The sequence below is a fragment of the Thalassophryne amazonica genome, chromosome 11 (assembly GCF_902500255.1).
Source record: "Thalassophryne amazonica chromosome 11, fThaAma1.1, whole genome shotgun sequence".
NCBI classification, from domain to species: Eukaryota; Metazoa; Chordata; class Actinopteri; order Batrachoidiformes; family Batrachoididae; genus Thalassophryne; species Thalassophryne amazonica.
In genome coordinates, this window is record NC_047113.1 from 17,824,134 (window position 1) to 17,847,169 (window position 23,036).

The window sequence follows — 23,036 nt, forward strand, 5'->3', positions numbered from 1 at the left end:
TCAATTTCTGGTAATGGAATTAAACCTGTACAGTGCATCTGGAAAGCATTCACAGCGCTTCACTTTATCCATATTTTGCTATGTTACAACTTTATTCCAAAAAGGATGCATTTTTTTCCTCAAAATTCTACACACAATCCCCATAATGACAATGTGAAAAAAGTTTTTTTTAGATTTTAGCAAATTTATTTTAAAAATACCCCTAAGAAATAATGTGTACATAAGTATTCACAACCTTTGCCATGAATTTCAGTTCCATTTATTTTATTTATATTGCATCAAACCACAACAAAGCTGCCTCAAGGAACTTCACACAAGTACACAGGAAATTCTGCTGAGTAAAATTTACTCTGCTGGGATAACATTTAATCCCAGTCTAAATTGTCAGGATTCAGCCCATTCAGGGTCCTGGTCAGGGTTTGGTCACCTTGCCTTGTTTCTGTCTTTGAATATCTGTTTGTGGCTTTTGTTTATCAGTTATCTTCAGTGTCTTATTATCTGGTTTTGTTCCATTAGTTTTGTAGATTCTGTTTATCTTTGATCTTCAGTGTTTTATCATCTGGTTATGTTCCTTTAGTTTCTATTGCTTTCTCTGTTGTTGTCATCATTTGTGCATTATCTGTATTCCATAGTCTCTGGTTTCTTTTTCTGTTCATTATTTATTTTTTAGTTAGTCAGTAGTCAATTCTGCCATTTTGTTATCATTAATTGTATCACGTTTTATACTTTTGCCATCAAAAATTTTCTAGTTTTCCTCCAGCCTGTGTTTGTTTTCATTGTTTAAACATTAGTTGAATCACTTGTTTTGTTTTCTCATTTCAGTTTCAATTCATTTCCATTTATATAGCACCAAATCACAAAAGAGTTGCCTCAAGGCACTTCACACAAGTAAGGTTTAACCTTACTAACCCCCAGAGCAACAATGGCAAGGAAAAAACGTCCTCTGAGGAAGAAACCTCAAGCAGACCAGACTCAAAGGGGTGACCCTCTGCTTGGGCCATGCTACAGACATAAATTAAAGAACATTCACAAAACGAATATACAGGAAACGCTGTTGGTGCACAGGACAGGAGGGTTGCCAGCACAAATACAACTCCCATCTCTGAATGGAGCTGCACCCTAAACAGAGAGAAAAAAAACAGAATCAGGCATCAGAAAGACAAGAAATACTGTATAATTTGCCAGCATTAATCAACAAGAAAAACAGAAGAAATACTAAGGTGATTGCTGGCCACTAGCCCTAAGCTTCACTAAAAGACCCAGAATTTAGGTAAAGTTGAGGCCGCGGCACACTCTGTTTCCTAAAACAGTGACTTAAAAGAGTAAAAAAGCGTAAAACAAAACTATACCAGTTGCTAACCATATGAAAGGGAAAATAAGTACGTCTTATAAGTTTGGACTTGAAAGTCTCCACAGAATCTGACTGTTTTATTGACACAGGGAGATCATTCCACAGAGCAGGGGCACAATAAGGGAAAGCTCTGTGACCCGCAGACTTCTTATTTGCCCTAGGGACACAAAGTAGTACTGCACCCTGAGAACGCAAAGCCCAGGCCGGTACGTAAGGTTTAATAGATCAGCTAAGTAGTAGTATTTGTTGTATTAACCGTTCATCCTAATTTTACCACTTGTGAGTTCTAGTTTAGTCTTTGCTTTTTATTTTCTGATTGTATTTGCATTCTGCCTTTCACGTTAGTTATTGGTTGTAATTCCCATTATACTTTAGCCACGTGGTAAGTTCTGTTCTTCCTTAAGTCTCTCCCTTTTATTTTCTGGGTCCTGTCATATGAACACTTTGGTCTATGGTTTTTAGTTCATCTGCATAGTTTAGGATTTTTATCTCTGCTGGTTGTGGGTGGTTGAGTTGTTTTGTCTGTCACACCCACCTGTTATTCCTCTCTTATCTTGTATGGTCACGCCCCTTCCAGAACCTTCCCCACACCTGCTTCACATCATGCCCTGATTACACCCTCTGTATTTAAACCCTCACTGTCTCTCTGTCCTCTGCCAGTTTGTTGAAATCTTTTCACATCCTTGTGTCCTTAGTCAGTCTTGTTTGCCTCATTTTTGACCTTGCTTGTTTTCACTGATCTCCACCACGCCATGAACCTCTTGTCTACCTCTTACCGCCTCCCCGCTGACTGCCTTACCATGTACCGTACCTTTGCCTGTTTTGATAAAGCCTTTTATTACCTCTCTACTCCTCTGTCTGCAAATCTGCATTGTGTGTCCTACAACCTTCTGTGCCATGCCACACTGAAGAGGAGGAAGCAATCATGGCTGCTAGATGTTGCGCTCACTGACCATCCATTATTTCAAAGCGTCATGGAATATTGCCTTGTTTTTGCTTAAAACGGCCTTGTTTCTGCTTAAAACTGACTTTACAATTATTTAAGAGGTTTTACCTTGTCATCTGATGGTTAATAATCCCATTAATCCATTTGATCACTTTGGGTGAAGACAGTCTGTCCACCGAGCGGCTGTGCTTCGAAATGATGCATGCGCACTGGAGGCAGGGGGGACGTTCGGTTGGCGACACCGGTAGAGCTGATTTCACTCTGCAATAGAGTGTTTTTTACTCTATTTAGACTGGGATCAAATGTTATCCCAGCAGAGTAAATTTTACTCAGCAAACTTTCCTGTGTATGAAGCTTAAAATTGAGCTCAGGTGCATCCTGTTTCCACTGATCATCCTTGAGATGTTTCTACAGCTTAACTGGAGTCCACCTGGGGTAAATTCAGTTGACTGGATGTGATTTGGAAAGACACACACCTGTCTACATATAAGATCCCACAACTGACAGTGCATATCAGAGCACAAACCAAGTATGAAGTCAAAGGAATTGTCTGTAGACCTCTGAGACAGGATTGTCTCGAGGCACAAATCTGGCAAAGGGTACAGAAACATTTCTGTTGCTTTGTATATCCCAATGAGCACCGTGGCCACTATCATCTATAAATGGAAGAAGTTCAGATCCACCACAACTCTTCCTAGAGTTGACTGCCCATCTAAACTGAGCAATTGGAGGAAAATGGTCTTAGTCAGGGAAGTAACCAAGAACCCAATGGTCAGTCTGTCAGAGATCCAGCATTCCTCTGTGGAGAGAGGAGAACCTTCCTGAAGGACAGCCATCTCTGTAGCAATCCACCACTCAGGCTTGTATGGTAGAGTGGCAAGACGGAAGCAACTCCTTAGTAAAAGGCACATGGCAGACCACCTGGAGTTTGCCAAAAGGCACCTGAAGGACTCTCAGACCATGAGAAACAAAATTCTCTGGTCTGATGAGACAAAGGTTGAACTCTTTGGTGTGAATGCCAGGTGTCATGTTTGGAAGAAACCAGGCACTATCCCTACAGTGAAGCATGGTGGTGGCAGCATCATGCTTTGGGGATGTTTTTCAGTGGCAGGAACTGGGAGACTAGTCAGGATTGAGACAAAGATGAATGTAGCAATAAACAGAGACATCCTGGATGAAAACCTGCTCCAGAGCACTCTTGACCTCATCTTTCATCAGGACAATGACTCTAAGCACAGAGCCAAGATATCAAAGAGGTGGCTTCAAGACAACTCTGTGAATTTCCTTGAGTGGCCCAGCCAGAGCCCAGACCTGAATTCAAATGAACATCTCTGGAGAGATCTGAAAATGGCTGTGCACCGACACTCCCCATCCAACTTGATGAAGCTGCAAAAAGGAATGGGCAAAGCTCCCCAAAGATCAGTGCACAAAGCTGGAGGCATCATATTCTAAAAGACTTAAGGCTGTAATTGCTGCCAAAAGTGCATCAACAAAGTATTGAGCAAAGGGTGTGAATACTTTCTTAGTTCTTTTTTATTTTATCTTTAATAAATTGCAAAAAAATAAAGAATAAAAACTTTTTTCATGTTGTCATTATGGAGTATTGTGAGTAGAGTTTTGAGGGGAAAATAAAATTACTCCATTTTGGAATTAGGCTGTAACATAACAAAATGTGGACAAAGTGAAGTAGTGTAAATACTTTCCGGATGCACTGTATAATGTATGCTTCTTATCATAAAAATGAAAGTTTAAAATCTTGCAGTGCATGCATTCTTTTTGTTGCAGTAATGTCATAGTTTTAAACCATCATCAACAATGGGAAGTACTGCTGCCAGCAGCATGTAAAAGTGCTACCATATGTACCCCTGGTACTTTTAGCAGCATTATTTTCGGCCTAATGTTGTTTTTCCTTGTGGCATCCTGCAGCTACCGGCTCATGTGTAGCTGTAGTTGACTACAGTCCATTGAAACATGATGAACTACCCCTAAGTCAGGGTGATGTTGTGGAGATCCAGGGTTTGCTTGTCCGAGGTCTGGGTGTGTTCGTCGGAACACATACCTCCACGGGACACACTGGTTTTGTCCACAAATCCCACGTCAAGCCTTTGGATACCTCACCACTGTAAGATGCCTGTTTTTTTTTATTGTATAATGGATTAATTGTTTAAACATTAGCTGGAACTGGTCTGTTAATGTGCACTTTATATAAATAGCTCAGCTTCATCAAATTCCCATTCGTTAGGCTGTGTGTCCAGTCTTCCACTGAATGTGGATCTGATGAACTGATAACGCCCCCTTTGTTTCCCTCATGCAGCGAAGGATGTCTGGTGTTTCTGACAGAGGAGGAGAGAGCCAGCCTGGCCCAGGTTAACCCCTGCAGCTCTGAGTCAAGTGATGGGAGCATTTTGGAAAGACTCTTCTCATCTGACATCAGCTCTGTTTACAGGCTAGGTAAAAGAAGACATGATGTTTAATGGAATGGTAAATGGACTGCATTTATATAGTGCTTTTCCATCTGCATCAGACGCTCAAAATGCTTAATGCCTCACATTCCGCTCGATATGAGGGTGCTGCTATACAAGGCACTCACTACACACCGGGAGCAATAGGGGATTAAAGACCTTGCCCAAGGGCCCTTATTGATTTTCCAGTCAGGCTGGGCTTTGAACTGAGGATCTTCTGGTTTCAAGCCCAGTGCCTTAACCACTAGACCATCACCTCCCCCATTTACCACCACCACTGAAATATTTCGGTTTTCATTGTCACGTCCAGGGGCGTCGGTAGCATTATCAACGTTATGTGTCTGTCCATGTGGCAGGGTGGGGGAGGAGGAGAGGTTGGCTTGAAGAATTTTGATCCGATTTGGTATTTGGTGGAAGTTTGAGAGGCAGCCAAAGACAAATTAATTTGATGTATAAGGAAAATCTGCTTAACAACAACAAAACAAGTGCAAACCTTGGTCTCAGTACTGAGAAGGTACTGAGAAGAAGGTGCCTTTTTTAGAATTTGAACCAGAATTTAAAAGGATTTTTATTTGAATTTTATGCGAAGGGCCTACAGATAAATACATTTAAATAAAAACACAAACAAAATACACTAAATAGTCCTCCAAAATCAATGAAGTAAAACTGGTGGGTTTAAATGAAAATTGTTAATAATGGACAAGCGTCGCATGCATATGGGCCCCTTCACACATATTACAAATGTGTGAAATTTGCACCTGAAGTGCACATGAAGCAGGAATCATATGCAAAACGTATAAAATTGTAGCTGCCTCCAATACTTTGTACACCTGTTGCTACAACTATCTGCGCACACCAGTGGCTGAAAGACAGAGTGTGCACTGTGAGAGCCCATCGATCCCTCTTGTAGCAGGTGTCGGCCAAATTCCTGCTGGCATACACGAACATCTAACACCACTACTTTGGCACTTCGCACTATTAGCACGACAACAGTCTGCAGACAATCACTGTCGAGTTGGATGTGAAATTTGTCTAAGTGCCCCCACAATTGTGGCGTTCCCAAGTGCACATGTGGTGTGCCAGAGTGTCAGCTCCCCCCAAACACGTGTGCATGTGTTTCACACACGTTGTTTTCCTCCATATCAGCGGGGTAATGTGGTGCAGTTGCTTGCACTGTGTTTCTACTCGCATGACACCATTGCGTGCACGACACTGTCGCACCGGGATCATGCATGCCTGCCTGTTGGCTCGATGTTTTCGTGGTTCGCTCATATGAGCTGTTCCGCTGTGAGTCGTCCTGAGTTGTACTTAGTCGTACTATGTGTGAAGGGGCCCTAAGTATTCTCTCCCTTTGTCTGAAGTCCTGAACAATAATTACAGTAACACAAGTAAATCATGACTTTCACAGCTGGCTTTCTTTGGAAAAGTCAGTGAATGGATACTTGAACATTTCCAACTCAATGAATATGTCTTGGACTTCTTTTATATCAAGTCAAGTGTGGGAACCTATGCTCGTGTCATGCTTTGCTGCATCCACAGTGCCATGGAACTGCCTTGGGTCCTGGATGGTAAACCGCCCAGGAAGACAACTGGTCCATCCACTCATCTCGCTTATATCAGTTATTAAGAAGTACCAGCAGTGCGGTTCTCTATGGTAAATCTGTTTGGAGTAGACAATTCTCAAGAAGTGAGTGATGGTGTAAGAAGGACGTCAGTGAGGGAAGCCGTTAAGACATCTGTGACAACACTGAAGGAGTTACAGGCTTCTGTGGATGGAAAAAACTGTGTGTATTGCCACTTTTGTCTGTTGCATCAAATCCAAACAATTTTTTGCATGAAATCCAAATAAAAATCCATTTAAATTTTGGGTTTTAATGGGGGGAAATGGAAAGGGGTCAATACTTTTGCAAGGCACTGTAGCCGCTTTGAGAAATTGATGAAAGACACACCTATGGTTGCTATTAAACACAAACATGAAGTTATATATATATAAGTTACAATTTGGTTCACAAATTGTAAAAAATGAACCCCAAAATTCAGGCAGCCAACACACAAGAATTATGTGCAAATCCAAGGTTATTAATTATACACATATATCCAAAGTGACAAAAATTCACACAGTTAGAAAAGCAGGGCTTTGGAAACGCAGTCCATAAAAACAACAGAGTAATGCAGAATGAAAATCAAAGATGGGGAAATACTCAAAATACTCACAGAGGTGTGTACATGGGAACCAATCATTTCCAAACTGAACGCTGTGTTGATCCGGGATGTCATCTGACTACTACAGAAATGGCAGAAGAGGTGGACATACCACTTTTTCGGCACATTCCACTGTTACAGGAGTTTTTTTCATGGAAACAGGAGCGGAGGAATTTGCCACGGAGCAGCTAATGGTGTGGGACAAAAGCACCTCCGTGTTGGTCTCACAGGACATGTTGTAACATGCCCAGATCTTGTACCATTCGGAAGATTCAGACGGCTTTCGGTGGCTTTTCAGTTGTGTGACTATCCGAGAAATTGTGGACGAGCTGGACATGCCACAACATGTCCTGTGAGGCTTCATCACGGCGTTGCTTTTTGTTCTGCACCATGTGGCTCCGTACCGACACGCAAATTCCTCCGCACGTCTTTCCATGAAAAAAACTCCTGTAACAGTGGAATGTTCCGAAAAAGTGGTATGTCCACATCTTCTGCCATTTGTGTAGTAATCAGACGACGTCCCGGATCAACACAGCTTTCAGTTTGGAAATGATCTGGTCATTTCAGCCTGTCGATGGCCACTCAGAGTGCAGCGCGCCATCAGCCGCTGTGGGCCGTCTTTAATCCGGTTGTAATGCTCCTTAATCTGTGTGATCCCCATAAGATCTTCACTGAAAGCCATCTGAATTTTCCAAATGGTTTCCACCTGATTGTCTCTCACAGTTTCTGAAAAAAATTTGATGCAGTAAAGCGGCAGTCGCTCAGCCAATTTCCTGACAATGAAAATCTGCCAAGGAGGCTGGACCACTCCTCCCAGAAGGCGTGCTCACAGGTGAATGACGCAACCGACAGGCGTGAAAAAACTCACACATGCGCACGAAGGCTCAAGCTTGGCTGATGCAAGCGCACATGATTCAAATCCATATCGTTTTTGCAAAAAATAAAAAGGTCGGATTCTTTTCTAACAGACCTCGTAAATCCAAATGCAAAACTACAGAAACTAACGAGGAAATAATCTGTGTAAAAGTGAAACTGACACAGGACTAACAAGAACTAATACAGTAAAAGGTACTTACAAAATAATACAACAGAAAAATGAAGCGATAACTGAAAACAAAGGCCAGGAACATAAGTACACACTCAACGTGGAACAAAGGTGGAACCAGTGCTAACAGGGGGATTAAAAAATGATCACTACCCAGTAATTCAAAGGCTGGGAACACTAGGACCATAGGACTCGGGACAGGGGAATGTACAGATCAATCAACCACACACCTGGAAGACACACATGAATGAGAGACAGAGACAGGGGAACAAGACAATGAATCACAGATAGAAGATGGGTGATAAAGACAACAATGACAAAAGACAGATCCAGGATGAGCCACAAGGGAACTCAGACCAGAACAGAGCCAGATAGGAGACAGAACCAAACCACACAGACATAACATTAGGACCAGGAGCCCAAACCTTTGGTCTTGAGTGACACAGGAAGGTCAAACTCATTTGGAATAACTATTTTCAGGAATTGGTGAAAGATACATTAGATTAGATCGATTAGATAGAATTTTATTAATCCCTTGGGATCAATAAACAGAATGGATCAAATGTCAAGGACACATGTAAGGAGCAGCTCTCTGATTGTCTCTTCCTGTTTAAACGTCTTTCCAGACAGACTGGATGAGTCCGATTTCATGTACATCAGGAATCAGCTGAAAAACGGTAATGCTTACAGGTTACTCTGGATATTTTTTCAAAACTAAAACGTCTTTTCTTCTCATAAAAGTTTTCTGTTATTGACAGCTGATAAGATTCCTGTAAGCGCACGTCAAAGCGTCATGTCTGACAGAAGTGGAGAGACGCCACCCCACCACTCCTCCCCCCGCCCCTCTCTCTCTCACTCTTCTCCCCGCATGTCAGTCTGTCACTCCCACAATCCTCTGCCTCGGGTGGGGGAATGTCTGTCCTTCACCTTAGATGACACATTCAGACAACTAGACGAGTTCCAGGAAGACCCACCTCTCTTCTTGGAGGAAAACAGCTGGGAAGGGGAGGAATCGGAGTTCAGCGACCCCACACTGACCCTGCTCAACTGTGATCACTTTCAGGTCAGCAGCATTTGAGACAATGCTCATTCTTTAAATCATTGCAGGGGGTCGTGCATTAAATACACTCAACAAAAATATAAACGCAACACTTTTGGTTTTGCTCCCATTTTGTATGAGATGAACTCAAAGATCTAAAACTTTTTCCACATACACAATATCACCATTTCCCTCAAATATTGTTCACAAACCAGTCCAAATCTGTGATAGTGAGCACTTCTCCTTTGCTGAGATAATCCATCCCACCTCACAGATGTTCCATACCAAGATGCTGAATAGACACCATGATTAGTGCACAGGTGTGCCTTAGACTGCCAACAATAAAAGGCCACTCTGAAAGGTGCAGTTTTATCACACAGCACAATGCCACAGATGTCGCAAGATTTGAGGGAGCGTGCAATTGGCATGCTGACAGCAGGAATGTCAACCAGAGCTGTTGCTCGTGTATTGAATGTTCATTTCTCTACCATAAGCCGTCTCCAAAGGCATTTCAGAGAATTTGGCAGTACATCCAACCAGCCTCACAACTGCAGACCACGTGTAACCACACCAGCCCAGGACCTCCACATCCAGCATGTTCACCTCCAAGATCGTCTGAGACCAGCCACTCAGACAGCTGCTGAAACAATCGGTTTGCATAACCAAAGAATTTCTGCACAAACTGTCAGAAACCGTCTCAGGGAAGCTCATCTGCATGCTCGTCGTCCTCATCAGGGTCTCGACCTGACTCCAGTTCCTCGTTGCAACTTCGCACATCCATTGAAGAGGAGTGGACCAACATTCCACAGGCCACAGTTGACAACCTGATCAACTCTATGCGAAGCAGATGTGTTGCACTGCATGAGGCAAATGGTGGTCACACCAGATACTGACTGGTATCCCCCCCCAATAAAACAAAACTGCACCTTTCAGAGTGGCCTTTTATTGTGGGCAGTCTAAGGCACACCTGTGCAATAATCATGGTGTCTAATCAGCATCTTGATATGGCACACCTGTGAGGTGGGATGGATTATCTCAGCAAAGGAGAAGTGCTCACTATCACAGATTTAGACTGGTTTGTGAACAATATTTGAGGGAAATGGTGATATTGTGTATGTGGAAAAAGTTTTAGATCTTTGAGTTCATCTCATACAAAATGGGAGCAAAACCAAAAGTGTTGCATTTATATTTTTGTTGAGTATGAGCTGATACTTTTGATGCACACATACCGCCTACTCCAAAAACATTCATCTGGCTTAAAGCCACATTGAGGTGCTAAGATATTAACAACTACAGCAGCAGGCCCTCCACCTGACCTCACCTGACCTTTGACTTTTGGCTTGTTTGGCTCCAGCCCCCATGACCCTATAACTGGAATAAGCAGATCTAGAAAATGGATGGCTTGCATGGGCTGGAAATTTGGGGCCCTCAATTTGCATGGGACCCCAGGTTTTTCTGCAGAAAACGATGAGTAGTTCACAACAAGAAGAAGCTACAATTTGAAATAAAAAAACAAACAACAAAACAACAACAACAACAAAACCACAGGAACAGCTCTTGTTTTGGGCAAAATCAGTTAGTACACACACACACACACACACACAGAAAAAAAAGTCAAGAAGTGTGGAGTAGACCAGAAACACAAAAGATTCAAGAAATGATGATCACATCTGGAATATTGTGGAGAGAAGAGGCAGTAAGCAGCATGACATGTGGCTCACAGCTGGAAACAGGATCAAAACAAATTAGCAGTGAAATCATGATGAGAGAAGGAACATGCAGCTAATGACTCAAACAGCTACAACGGGTGTGATGAACAAATGTCATGCAGGTGTGCCAACTGAAGAGCCAGCAGATGAACAGAGGGGTTCCACACCCACAACACAGACACACACATGCACACAGGGAGCAGTGTTTCTCCTGTAGTGCAGCCTGCCAGGCTCGTGACATCCCGCGTCAGGTCAGAAATATTTTGTTAATAATGTTGAGGAAAAATACAGCCAAGTAACCATTAATTTTGATGTGAATGATCATTTCAGCACATCCAGGGTCCTTTGTTTCTGGTATTCTCTCACATATACAATCTTCTGTGGGGTAAAAGTTATTTTTACAGTGATTTGAAAGTGTGGTAATTGTCTAATTATTGTTATTATTATTTTTTTTATCTGACCAGCAATCACCTGACTGCATCGCCATATTAAAAGCTCCTGCTGCAGTTTCGCGTCAGAGCAGTCAGAGGTTTCAGTAGAAAGTGTCAGGAGTTAGAATCTGTGATCTACTACACAAAAAAAAAAAAAATAAATTAACACTCTCCCTACATTCACACTGTTAAAAACTCCTCAATACCTTCTTTCACACCAGAATCAGCACTGAAAAAGTCAATATGTCATGAAAAAAATGTAGAAACCCAATGATTCTTTTGTGGTCTGACAAAGAGTCTGCCTTGTTACGTTAGGGCATGAATTTTGCTGTCTAACTGGTGCCCTGCTGGCCACATAAGCCAGCAGGGCACCATGCTTTACAAGGGTGTCTGAACTTCAACTTTGAAGAAAAAAAATGGGAGCACGTGCACCTTGAAACCTGCGAGTGAGGACTGGTGGGATTCCGATAATAAATTTACATGTTAAAGTTTGCTTATGCTGCGTTTACACATAGGCAAGACGTGTAACGATTGTCATATTTGCATCATTATTGGCACATTCCTGACATTCTTAACGTGACTTAATGCATCTGAGTAGGTTTCTTAATTGTGCATGTTGGTGCGTAATATTCGTGGAGCATGTTTTTGGCTGTCAAAAAAAACTTCCATGAATGTCACGCACCACCCTCATTTCGCCTCATGTCATGGAGGTTGCAACTGAGCGTGTTGATCCGTCTTGATTAGTGATGATCCTTAACCCTCTGGGGTCCGAGGGCATTTTTTGGACAGTTCACTCGCCTGGCACAAATGTGTTATTATTGCTGTTAACAGCTCTCCCTGCATCCCACAATCATGTTTTATGTCTCTTTTTCAGGACAACCTGTGCTTTCAGAATATATATGTTTTTGTTGTGTTTTATAAGTGTAATAAAGGTTTACAATCAAAAACAGGCAAGGAAAAAATAAAGTGAAAAAAAAAATTTCCACACACATTTATTCAAAGCACACAGCAAACTATAATAAATAATGGTTTTGACACTTTATAAAGGTAATTTGAGGTCTTATGTGAAAGAATGTACAACAAAAAGGTTCAAACGATAAACACAAATGCACATTTTGAACAATATATACAAAATGGTCTATGTGTTTTGTTGTCCATTGATAGGTTAAACAGTGCTTTATGCAGAGAAAGCAACAGAGTTATCCAGTAACATTCACATGCAAACTAGTAGAGCAATCCTGATAGTTACACACTCTTTGTTTGAGCACATGAGATTGTCATCAGAGGCTGTCCGTGTGCTCCTGCTTTCACTGATCGTTGTGCGTAATGGCGCTCAGATCATTTGGTTTAGCTGCAGGAGTTTAAGAATGAATTTCGTGCTAATTGGCAGGGAATTTACTTTAGCATTTATTAACGGGCGATATTGTTAATGAAGGTGAATAGAATTAAAATAAAACCACTCTGTTTATGTCTGACATCTGGCCCAGTCTTACTTGGATCATGCGCTGTGCAGCTGGTCTCTGTGAGGTCCGATGCTGGGAGCCGTCTGGTTTTCAGTCGAGGAACTGTCTATCTGCACAGCTGTCTCTGGTACCTTGGCAAAGGGACTCTGCCGGTAATTTTGATGTGTGCCATTATTACGGTAAACAAGTAATAATTGTGGATTAATTGCTGTATTCTGAGGTAATTGGAGTGTAAACGTAATTGCCATTTTTTGGGATCAATAAAGTTGTCTGAAGATCGTCAACACAATTATATGAAAAACACACTTGATAAACTTCCTACAATCTATAATCAGAACACAAGATACAATATATAAATCTCTGAGGTTAAATGATCATGTTTGTTTCTTTTCAGTGTTTTTTTTTTCTTGTTACAGCACAAAATACAACTTTTAAATGTGGTTACAGTTTTAACACTGCACGAGTTGGTCACATGCCCTTCCTCAATTTGTCCAACAGGGGTCACTCTTGCTCCACGGACTGTGCGAGACTGGTTTTTGGATTTCATCGTAAAATATTATGTTTGTCAATCCGGCATCGATTGAACCAGACAGATTGCAGTGTGCTTCCCAAGTTGATGGTAGTTCATCTGTGGTATGACCTTTACTGGAAGCTTGCTGTAAAACATAATTCTGAAACTTTTGGGAGAAAGTATGTTCTTCTGGTGTCTGTGTTTTTGATGAGAAAGGAGTGGTCAGCATCTGGCCTGGGATCTGATAAAGGATTCACACTCTTGTGAGGAATGCACTTTGGGAAGTCTAAATCCTGAATAGAGTGGGGGTTTATGACACCGAGCAATCCTGTTTGTCTCAGAGGGTCTCCCATTGACACCTAGAGATATACCAGGCCTTGCTGTGTTGGGTTCTTCTTTTGGAGAAATTTTTGGCCTTTGCTTAATGCAAACTTAGGACGTTGAATGTTGGTACAGCTTTCCACTACACCAGTGATGCCAAGTCGGCTAAAAGTTTTGTTCCAATGCTCCTCAGTGCGCTCCTGCAGGTGTTCCACATGCTGCTATGCCTGATGTTTGGGAAAACGAGCGAGACGAGAGCGGCGTGAAGCCAGTCATCTGGCTCCCTGTCTCCTCCTCCTTTCTGCACCACTCCATGGCAAAGAGCCCAACTAAGCATGCAATCACAAAGTTCTTCTGCTGTGGATTTAAAGTAGCAAACTGGAGCGATCTGAATTGCTCAGCAACTGATGGATGAATATGTTTGTGTTTGTGTGTGTGTAGACAATTCGCCTCATTCACAACGTGACAGAACTTAACGATGCGCTGTTACACACAATAGCGCGCAACAGTGCGGAACATTATTCTTGACTGTGCATAATGGTTCCTGATAATTCTCTAACAACACGTGCCATTAATCGTAACGCATGGTCAGGTTGCAACAGTTCCTGAGGACACCTGACGTCTCTGCCCCGAATCATCACATTTGTGATCAGCAGCCAAGAATGTATACTTCGTGGCATTTGTGACTTGCCGTCGTTATGTGTAAACACAGCATTATCTACAAATATATTGCTTGCACCTGTGCAGTTATTATTGTGGTTTGTGAAGGTTACTGACACGACGTCACTCAAAAGCAAACTGATAGCTTCTTTGAGGTTTTAAAATGCTTCATGAGCTCATACAGCTGGCCTCTTCAGTTTCAACTGAAGCAGTTTGGGAACATATGAACCTCCATATGAGCATGATGTTATTGCTATGGAGAATGGATGAGGTTGTCTCAACCTCAGGAGGGTGATTGGTTGTGGCCTACAAAGTGTGAAGTGACTCTTATTTTGGGGAGAGAGGAAACAGTGAGGAACACACACACAAAAAAAGACACCTTAGGAGGGGGTGTTCCAGTTTTATGTAGATTCTATAAACCCCCTCAGGCCAACTTACTTTCCAACACATTTATGACACAGCTCACAACAAAGTTTTGTACTTGAGGTAAACTAATGCATTTTGACTTGATGTGTTGTTTCTTTTGTGCTGTGCTTCTAATTGTTAAGTTGATCTTGTTCTTCCAGGAGGACTTCTTGCCCCTGTATGACCTGCAGCATTCTTTCCTCTGGGTGACCTTCAGTGGTCGAACTGAGGATGAGCTGTTAACACACCTGGAGAATGTTCGAGAGTTCTCCAAGAGGATGGCCATGCACTGGGCACACCGGCGGGCATGTTTTCTCCTGGGAAGACTCTGTGCAAGAAAGTTAAAGTTTTCCCAGGTGTGGCCTTCATATTTACCATTAGCTTGTGTGTTTGTTGTCATCTCAAAAAAGGAGTCTAACAAAAGTCCACAGTGCACACTGCAAAATAATAGTCTTTCACATTAAATAGCAGTAATGCAAATGTCTTCTGTTGAGTTTTAAGGTTGTCTTGAGAGAGAATAAATTAACTGTAATGAACTGAACACAGTAATATCAACAAGATACTCTAACAGAGGGCATAATTCAAGCAAACTGCAAAATAAAGAGTCACGTTTTGTTTTTTTTGTGTTTTTTTTTTGGGGGGGGGGGGGGGAGTGTTCAGTTTGTTTGTTTGGTTTAATGAAATGGCCCTGTCCTATTTAGTGGGTGTGATGTTAACATGCAAAAGTTTATATTCTAGTCGAAGCCTGTTAAATGTTAAAAAAAAAATCAATAAATATTATCATGAGTGCCATATCTCACAATATTAATTTCATTATTCATGCAATTGTTTTAAATGTTTACAGTGAGGAAAATAAGTATTTGAACACCCTGCGGTTTTGCAAGTTCTCCCACTTAGAAATCATGGAGGGGTCTGAAATTTTCATCTTAGGTGCATGTCCACTGTGAGAGACATAATCTAAAAAAAAAAAAAAAAAAAAAAAAAAAAATCCAGAAATCACAATGTATGATTTTTTTTAAAATAATTTATTTGTATGTTACTGCTGCAAATAAGTATTTGAACACCTGTGAAAATCTTTGGTACAAGAAAATTTGGTACAGTAGCCTTTGTTTGCAATTACAGAGGTCAAACGTTTCCTGTAGTTCTTGATCAGGTTTTCACACACTGCAGCAGGGATTTTGGTCCACTCCTCCACACAGATCTTCTCTAGATCTTTCAGGTTTTGAGTTTCGGCTCCCTCCAAAGATTTTCTATTGAGTTCAGGTCTGGAGACTGGCCAGGCCACTCCAGGACCTTGAAATGCTTCTTACGGAGCCCCTCCTTAGTTGCCCTGGCTGTCTGTTTGGGGTCATCTTCATGCTGGAAGACCCAGCCATGACCCATCTTCAATGCTCTTACTGAGGGAAGGAGGTTGTTTGCCAAAATCTCGCAATACATGACCCCATCCATCCTCCCTTCAATACGGTGCAGTCGCCCTGTCCCGTTTGCAGAAGAGCACCCCCAGAGTATGATGTTTCCACCCCCATGCTTCATGGTTGGGATGGCTTTCTTGGGGTTGTTCTTATCCTCTAAACATGGTAAGTGGAGTTGATTCCAAAAAGCTCTATTCTGGTCTCATCTGACCACATGACCTTCTCCCATGCCTCCTCTGGATCATCCAGATGGTCACTGGTGAACTTCAAATGGGCCTGAACATGTGCTGGCTTGAGCAGGGGGACCTTGCTGCCCTGCAGGATTTTATACCATGACAGCATCATGTGTTACTAATGTAATCTTTGTGACTGTGGTCCCAGCTCTCTTCAGGTCATTGACCAGGTGCTCCTGTGTAGTTCTGAGTTTTCTCAGAATCATCCATACCCCACAAAGTGAGATCTTGCATGGAATCCCAGGCCGAGGGAGACTGACAGTCATCTTGTGTTTCTTCCACTTTCTAATAAATAATCATAACAGTTGTTGTCTTCTACCAAGCTGCTTGCCTGTTGTCCTGTAGTCCATCCCAGCCTTGTGCAGGTCTACAGTTTTGTCCCTGGTGTCCTTAGACAGCTCTTTGGTCTTGGCTGTGGTGGACAGGTTGGAGTGTGATTGATTGAGTGTGTGAACAGGTGTCTTTCATACAAGTAACAAGTTCAAACAGGTGCAATTAATACAGGTAAAGAGTGCAGAATAAGAGGGCTTCTTAAAGAAAAATTAACAGGTCTGTGTGAGCCAGAATTCTTGCTGGTTAGTAGGTGTTCAAATACTTATTTGCAGCAGTAACATACAAATAAATTATTTTAAAAATCATACATTGTGATTTCCGGATTTTTTTTTATTTATTTTTTTAGATTATGTCTCTCAACAATTAAAAAAAAAAGGCATTAGATTTTGTCAGTGGGTTGGATATATTAGGCAGCAAGTTAACATTTATCCTTGAAGGTGAGTGGTTGGAAGCATGAAAAACACAGATACATAAAGTCAGGGGGACTTTTACTGCAGTTCTTGTTGGGTGTTATTAGTCTGTGGTGGTCAGTACTTAGGGCCTCTCCACACATAGTGCAAATACATACACTCAGGGTGACTCACAGAGGTAGAGCTCGTATGAGCGCACCACGAAACATTGCGCCGATGGGCAGGCGTGCATGATGCCGGTGTGGCAGTTCGTGCACATGACAGGAACACAGCGCAAGCAGTTGCAGGAACACAGTGTGAGCAGCTGCATCTGCTCACACTGTGTTCCATGGGACGAGGTGCACCACATTGATTTATATCAACCCAGTCATATTCATTAATTATACAGCTCGTTCTTATGTGGAGTAAAATAAAATAAGAACCAGCTGTATAATAAGTGAATATGACTGGGTTGATATAAATAATACATAAAAGGGGACGGAATACAGAACCCTGCGGTTAAATATCCCTGGTTAAAAAAAAATAAATGCCACTCATGGGATTTGAATGTGCATGTTCTGATTACTAGACAGAAATTTTACCACTGCACAACAATCACTGTCTTCTAACAGGAGCATGAAATGGCTACACAGTAAAATCACAAGTGTAAAGCTAACACTGACAGTGTTAAATTAGCACTGTCAGTGTACATATGGTCCTTCTCTGGTCAGAGTGGGACCATATGTTCAATGTCAGTGTTAATTTCACTCGCAGCCCTCACAGCCCAACATGCATGTCCTATCAGATGTGATATTCAGATCGCCTGCTGTGTGTCCAAACGGACTAATGGTCCGTTTTTATGTTTTTATGTATTTCCACACAAGCACACACATGTGCATATCCACCAAAACACGGGACGTGTGCTGCAGCTGTAATGCTGAGGAACGTAGATGTCTCAACTGTTGGCAGTCAGCCACGCCCCCTGCCCTGTCAGCACACAGAGCAAGATGTAACTCTGTGACCAGATAAGCGATGCCTCACCTGCGGGGGGGGGGGTCACACATACACATGTGTTGGGGGGAGTGGGCGGAGTGCGTGAAACACACGCACACTTGTGTTGTGGGGGGAGCCGACACTCTGGCACGTCACGTGTACAACTTCACAATCGTGAGGCACTTCGACAAATTTCACATCCAGCTCGACAATGATTGTCTGCACACTGTTGTCGTGTTAATCGTGCGAATGGCCATACATTTTCTAAGTGCCAAATGAGTAGTGTTAGATGTTCATGTGTGTCAGCTGGAATTTGGCCGTCACCTGCCGCGAGAGGGTTTGATGGGCTCTCACAGTGCACCCTCTGTCTTTCAGCTGCTGGTGTGTGCAAATAGTTGTAGCAACAGGTATAGGAGGCAGCTACGATTTTACACGTTTTGCACATGATTCCTGCTTCATGCGCAAATCAACCAAATTCACATTATGTGTGAAGGGGGCCTTAACAAAAATGGGCCAAAGAAGGAAAACTCCTGAATTGGTGACAGGGTCATGGGCAGTCAAGGCTAAGTCAACATGTAGAGTGAAACTTCAACAGAAGAATCCACTGCAAACATCTTGGTTCCAGATGCCACAGCACAATTCAGAGGTCTAGTGGAGTCCATGCGTGTTTTGGTGGCAAAAGAGTGACACAATATTAGACAGCATTGGTGAATGTCAAATATCTCCCCGACTATCTCTTAATTTCGTTCCATTTGCTAGTGTTCATGCTATCTAACATGAGAAAAAAAGGAAGGGTGGAATGGTGCACATGTAACGAGCAGAAGTGGTGAAGGTGGATGAGTCTAAATACTTGGGGTGAACTCTCCATGTTATGGAAATGTGACAGAGGTGTGAAAACAATGTGGGCCAGGTGGAGACAAGTGGAAGAAAGGATTTGTGATTGAATGATATCTGTAAGAAAGGAAGAGATAGGTCACAAGATTATGGCAAAACTAGCTATGCTGTATGGTTTGGAGGTGGTGGTGCTGTCAAAAAAGCAGGAAGTAGAAGTGAAAATGTTGCACTTTTCCTTAGGATTGATGAGAGTGGACAAGATTAGAAAGGAACACATCAGAGGGACAGTGCAGGTGGGATGATTTGGAGGTAATGTAAGTGAGGGGAGATTGAAATGGTTTGGGCATGTCCAGAGGAGGCATGATGGGGTATATAGGGAGAATGATGATGAGGATGGAACCACTAGTGAGAAGGAGAAGTGGAAGGCTAAAGAAGAGAGTTATGGATGTGTTGACAGAGGGCATTCAGGTGGATGTGCAGTAGAGAAAGATGGTGTGGACAGGGTGAGATGAAGGCAGGTCTTGGTGACCCCTGATGGTTCACATAGCATGTTATAACCTATGGATTATGGTTTGACTGTTTGTACTGCACATCTTAAATCAGCTCCTAAATAAGAGTTTCTTCTTCTCCCCAGGCACGTGTTTACTATGAGGAGGCACTGACTGTTGGTGTGGACAGTTTTGCCGACACGCCCCTCCTCATCGCTCTCTTCACCAACCTCACAGCTGTTTACCTGAAGCAGCGTATGACGGACAAGCTGCCCCTGACCCTGGAGAAGGCCAGTGCTCTCCTCCTCTGTCTCCCCAACCACACATTCGCTTCCACAGATGAGGTTGAACTACTCAAGCTGCTCCTGAGGAGATCCATGGTAATAGGAGACAAACACCTCGAGGCTCGTGTCTGCTACCTCATTTCCAGTCTTTTTCTGCTCCGTAAGAAGACCGATGATGCCCTTCCCTTTGTGGAAAGACTCCAGTTTCTTTCAGTGTCTCTTTCTAATGCTGAGGGGCGAGTTTTTCCTTTGGACCTCAACTGGCACTTGAGCTGTCTTTATCACCGCAAGTACATGCCTTACCTGGCTCTAGCCTCTCTGAGTCTGGACTCACGACTCGACCACTCCCTCCAGAATGCCTTTCAGGGGATTGAGCTCTTCATTAGGAACTCTGTCCGTCTGAACCCAAGGTGGAAGGAAGGAACCTTCTTGCTCCCTGCACAGGTTGTGGTTTACCTTCAGCAAGCCCTGGCAATTGCTGAACGTGGTGATGACCTGAAGACCCAGAGGGACTTGTGCGTGGGCCTGGCTACAGTCTTTCAGCAGTATGGTGCTTTTGATAAAGCAGTTCACTGTGCTCAGCAGGCTGTGGAAACAGGGGGATACATCAGTGAGGAGGAGGGCTTTGAGGCCTCTGTACTGCTCAGCTGGTTACTGGTGCTGACGGGTGAAACTGAGAAGGCCAAGAGTACCCTACAACCACTGCTCACATCACTCCAGGTACAGCAATCATTCATGTGGATACCTTTCCAGACATATTATATTAAACCTAATTCTATATGTATGTACATTTCTGTCCAGGGCACAGACAGTCCCACACAAAGAGGAGTGATCCACAACCTTTTGGCGTTGTGTCTGAGGCAGCAAGGTCTCACCGTAGAGGCAGGCTGGCATCTCCACTGTGCTTTGTTAATCTCCAGGGAAAGTGGTAACCAGAGGAACCAGGCTCTGGCACTGGCCAACCTGGGCTGTCTTGCATTAGCCGTTGGTGCATCTTTGGTTGCAGAACGCTTCCTGGTCAGGTCAGATATCAGTCTTTTATGTGTTTTACAACGCCAATTCCAATGAAGTTGGGACGTTGTGAAAAATGTAAATAAAAGCAGAATACAATGATCTGCAAGTCCTCTTCAACCTATATTCAATTGAATACACCACAAAGACAAGATATTTAATGTTCAAACTGATAAACTTTATTGTTTTTGTGCAAATATTTGCTCACTTTGAAATGGATGCCTGCAACACGTTTCAAAAAAGCTGGGACAGTGGTATGGTACCAGTGTGTTACATCACCTTTCCTTCTATCAACACTAAATAAGCGTTTGGGAACTGAGGAGACTAATTGTTGAAGCTTTGTAGGTGGAATTCTTGCCATTCTTGCTTGATGTACAACTTCGGTTGTTCAACAGTCCAGGGTCTCCGTTGTCGTATTTTGTGCTTCATAATGCGCCATACATTTTCAATGTGTGACAGGTCTGGACTGCAGGCAGGCCAGTCTAGTACCTGCACTCTTTACTACGAAGCCACACTGTTGTAACACGTTCAGAATGTGACTTGGCATTGTCTTGCTGAAATAAGCAGGAACGTCCATGAAAAAGATGTTGCTTGGATGGCAACATGTGTTGCTCCAAAACCTGAATGTACCTTTCAGACTTGTTGGTGCTATTACCGATGTGTAAGCTGCCCATGTCACGGGCACTAACACACCCCCAAACCATCACAGATGCTGGCTTTTGAACTTTGCACTGATAACAATCTGGATGGTCTTTTTCCTCTTTTGTCCGGAGGACATGACATCCATGATTTCCAAAAGCAATTTGAAATGTGGACTCATCAGACCACAGCACACTTTTCCACTTTGCGTCTGTCCATTTCAAATGAGGTCAGGTCCAGAGAAGGCAGCAGCGTTTCTGGATGTTGTTGATGTATGGCTTTCACTTTGCATGGTACAGTTTTAACTTGCACTTGAAGATGTAGCAACAAACTGTGTTAACTGATAATGGTTTTCTGAAGTGTTCCTGAGCCCACGCGGTAAGATCCTTTACACAATGGTGTCAGTTTTTAATGCAGTGCTGCTTGAGGGATCGAAGGTCACAGGCATTCAATGTTGGCTTTTGGCTATGCTGCTTACGTGTAGAAAGTTCTCCAGATTCTCTGAATGTTCTGGTTATATTATGGACTGTAGATAATGGAATCCCTAAATTCCTTGCAACTGAACGTTGAGAAACATTATTCTTAAACTATTGGACTATTTTTTTCATGCAGTTGTTCACAAAGTCATGATCCTTTAATACCCAATCATGACACTCACCTGTTTCCAGTTAGGTGTTCTTTGAGCATTCATCAACTTTCCCAGTCCTTTGTTGCCCCGTCCCAGCTTTTCTGAAACGTGTTGCAGGCATCCATTTCAATATGACCAAATATATGCACAAAACAACAAAGTTTATCAATTTGAACATTAAATGTCTTGTCTTTGTGGTGTATTCAATTGAATATAGGCTGAAGAAGATTTGCAAATCATTGTATTTTGTTTTTATTTACATTTTACACAACGTCCCAACTTCATTGGAATTGGGGCTGTAATAAAAACTGCAAGAACTGAATGTAAGACATTCAAGTTGATGTTAACTGTTTTTACCAGATCATTGCACCTTTTTCTGGATCTTTGGGAAAGTCCCACAGATGAGGAGCATGTTCAGACCTACCTCTGGCTGGGACAGAGCTACAAAGACAGGGGGCAGAATCAGGACATCAGGGCATGTTATGAAATGGGGTTACTGATTGCGTTACATGCCAGAAACCTACACAGTAAGTAAATGTAATGGAATAAAAAGTACATGTCTAAGGAAACATACAGTAAACCAATAGCACTGATCACAAGCTAATCAAAAGGACCAAACATTCATCTATCCAGATTGAGACTGCACTAGCGAAGTACTGATGTGATGAATGCATGAACCCAACGACAAGTTCAATATCGGGCAATATATTTTTTTCTGTCAATACATGCTTCTTAGGTCATGATATCACATTTCAGAAATCATAATTTGTAAGGTCTTAATTTTGGTGTCAAGTTGTTTGAATTATTTCTCTCAGCTCTAATGGAAGGATTTGTTGGAAACTGAAGTGCTGCAAAAAGCTAGCAACTGTCACCAAATTCGCTGATGGCAAATTTTTAAGTTGTCTCAAGACATGACAAACGTTTACCCAACCCCTAAGCAATGGTGGGCATAATCTGATAACAGATAATTATCGAAGATAATGTTTTCGTTTCGATAACTTTTAGACCAATAACGCAGTAAACCCAGCTGAACGACAGCAAACATTTTTAACATTTAAAATCAGTTGACACCTACCTGTTAAAAGTTTCCTAATAAATGTATATATACTCAACAAAAATATAAACGCAACACTTTTGGTTTTGCTCCCATTTTGTATGAGATGAACTCAAAGATCTAAAACTTTTTCCACATACACAATATCACCATTTCCCTCAAATATTGTTCACAAACCAGTCTAAATCTGTGA

General features: G+C 42.3%; 1 protein-coding gene across 4 annotated transcripts in view; it reads left to right on the plus strand.

The window, feature by feature from the left end:
- Positions 1 to 23,036, plus strand: part of sh3tc2 (SH3 domain and tetratricopeptide repeats 2) — a 92,175-nt gene that overhangs the window by 47,719 nt on the left and 21,420 nt on the right. For 3 of the 4 annotated variants that reach the window (XM_034181153.1, XM_034181149.1, XM_034181152.1), the window contains exons 9-16: positions 4,224 to 4,419; positions 4,612 to 4,748; positions 8,633 to 8,683; positions 8,762 to 9,069; positions 14,707 to 14,901; positions 19,374 to 20,231; positions 20,313 to 20,533; positions 22,150 to 22,316. In XM_034181153.1, the coding sequence (XP_034037044.1) occupies positions 4,224 to 4,419; positions 4,612 to 4,748; positions 8,633 to 8,683; positions 8,762 to 9,069; positions 14,707 to 14,901; positions 19,374 to 20,231; positions 20,313 to 20,533; positions 22,150 to 22,316 (2,133 nt within the window). The remainder of the gene's footprint in view (positions 1 to 4,223; positions 4,420 to 4,611; positions 4,749 to 8,632; positions 8,684 to 8,761; positions 9,070 to 14,706; positions 14,902 to 19,373; positions 20,232 to 20,312; positions 20,534 to 22,149; positions 22,317 to 23,036) is intronic. The other variant, XM_034181150.1, reaches the window with a different exon arrangement.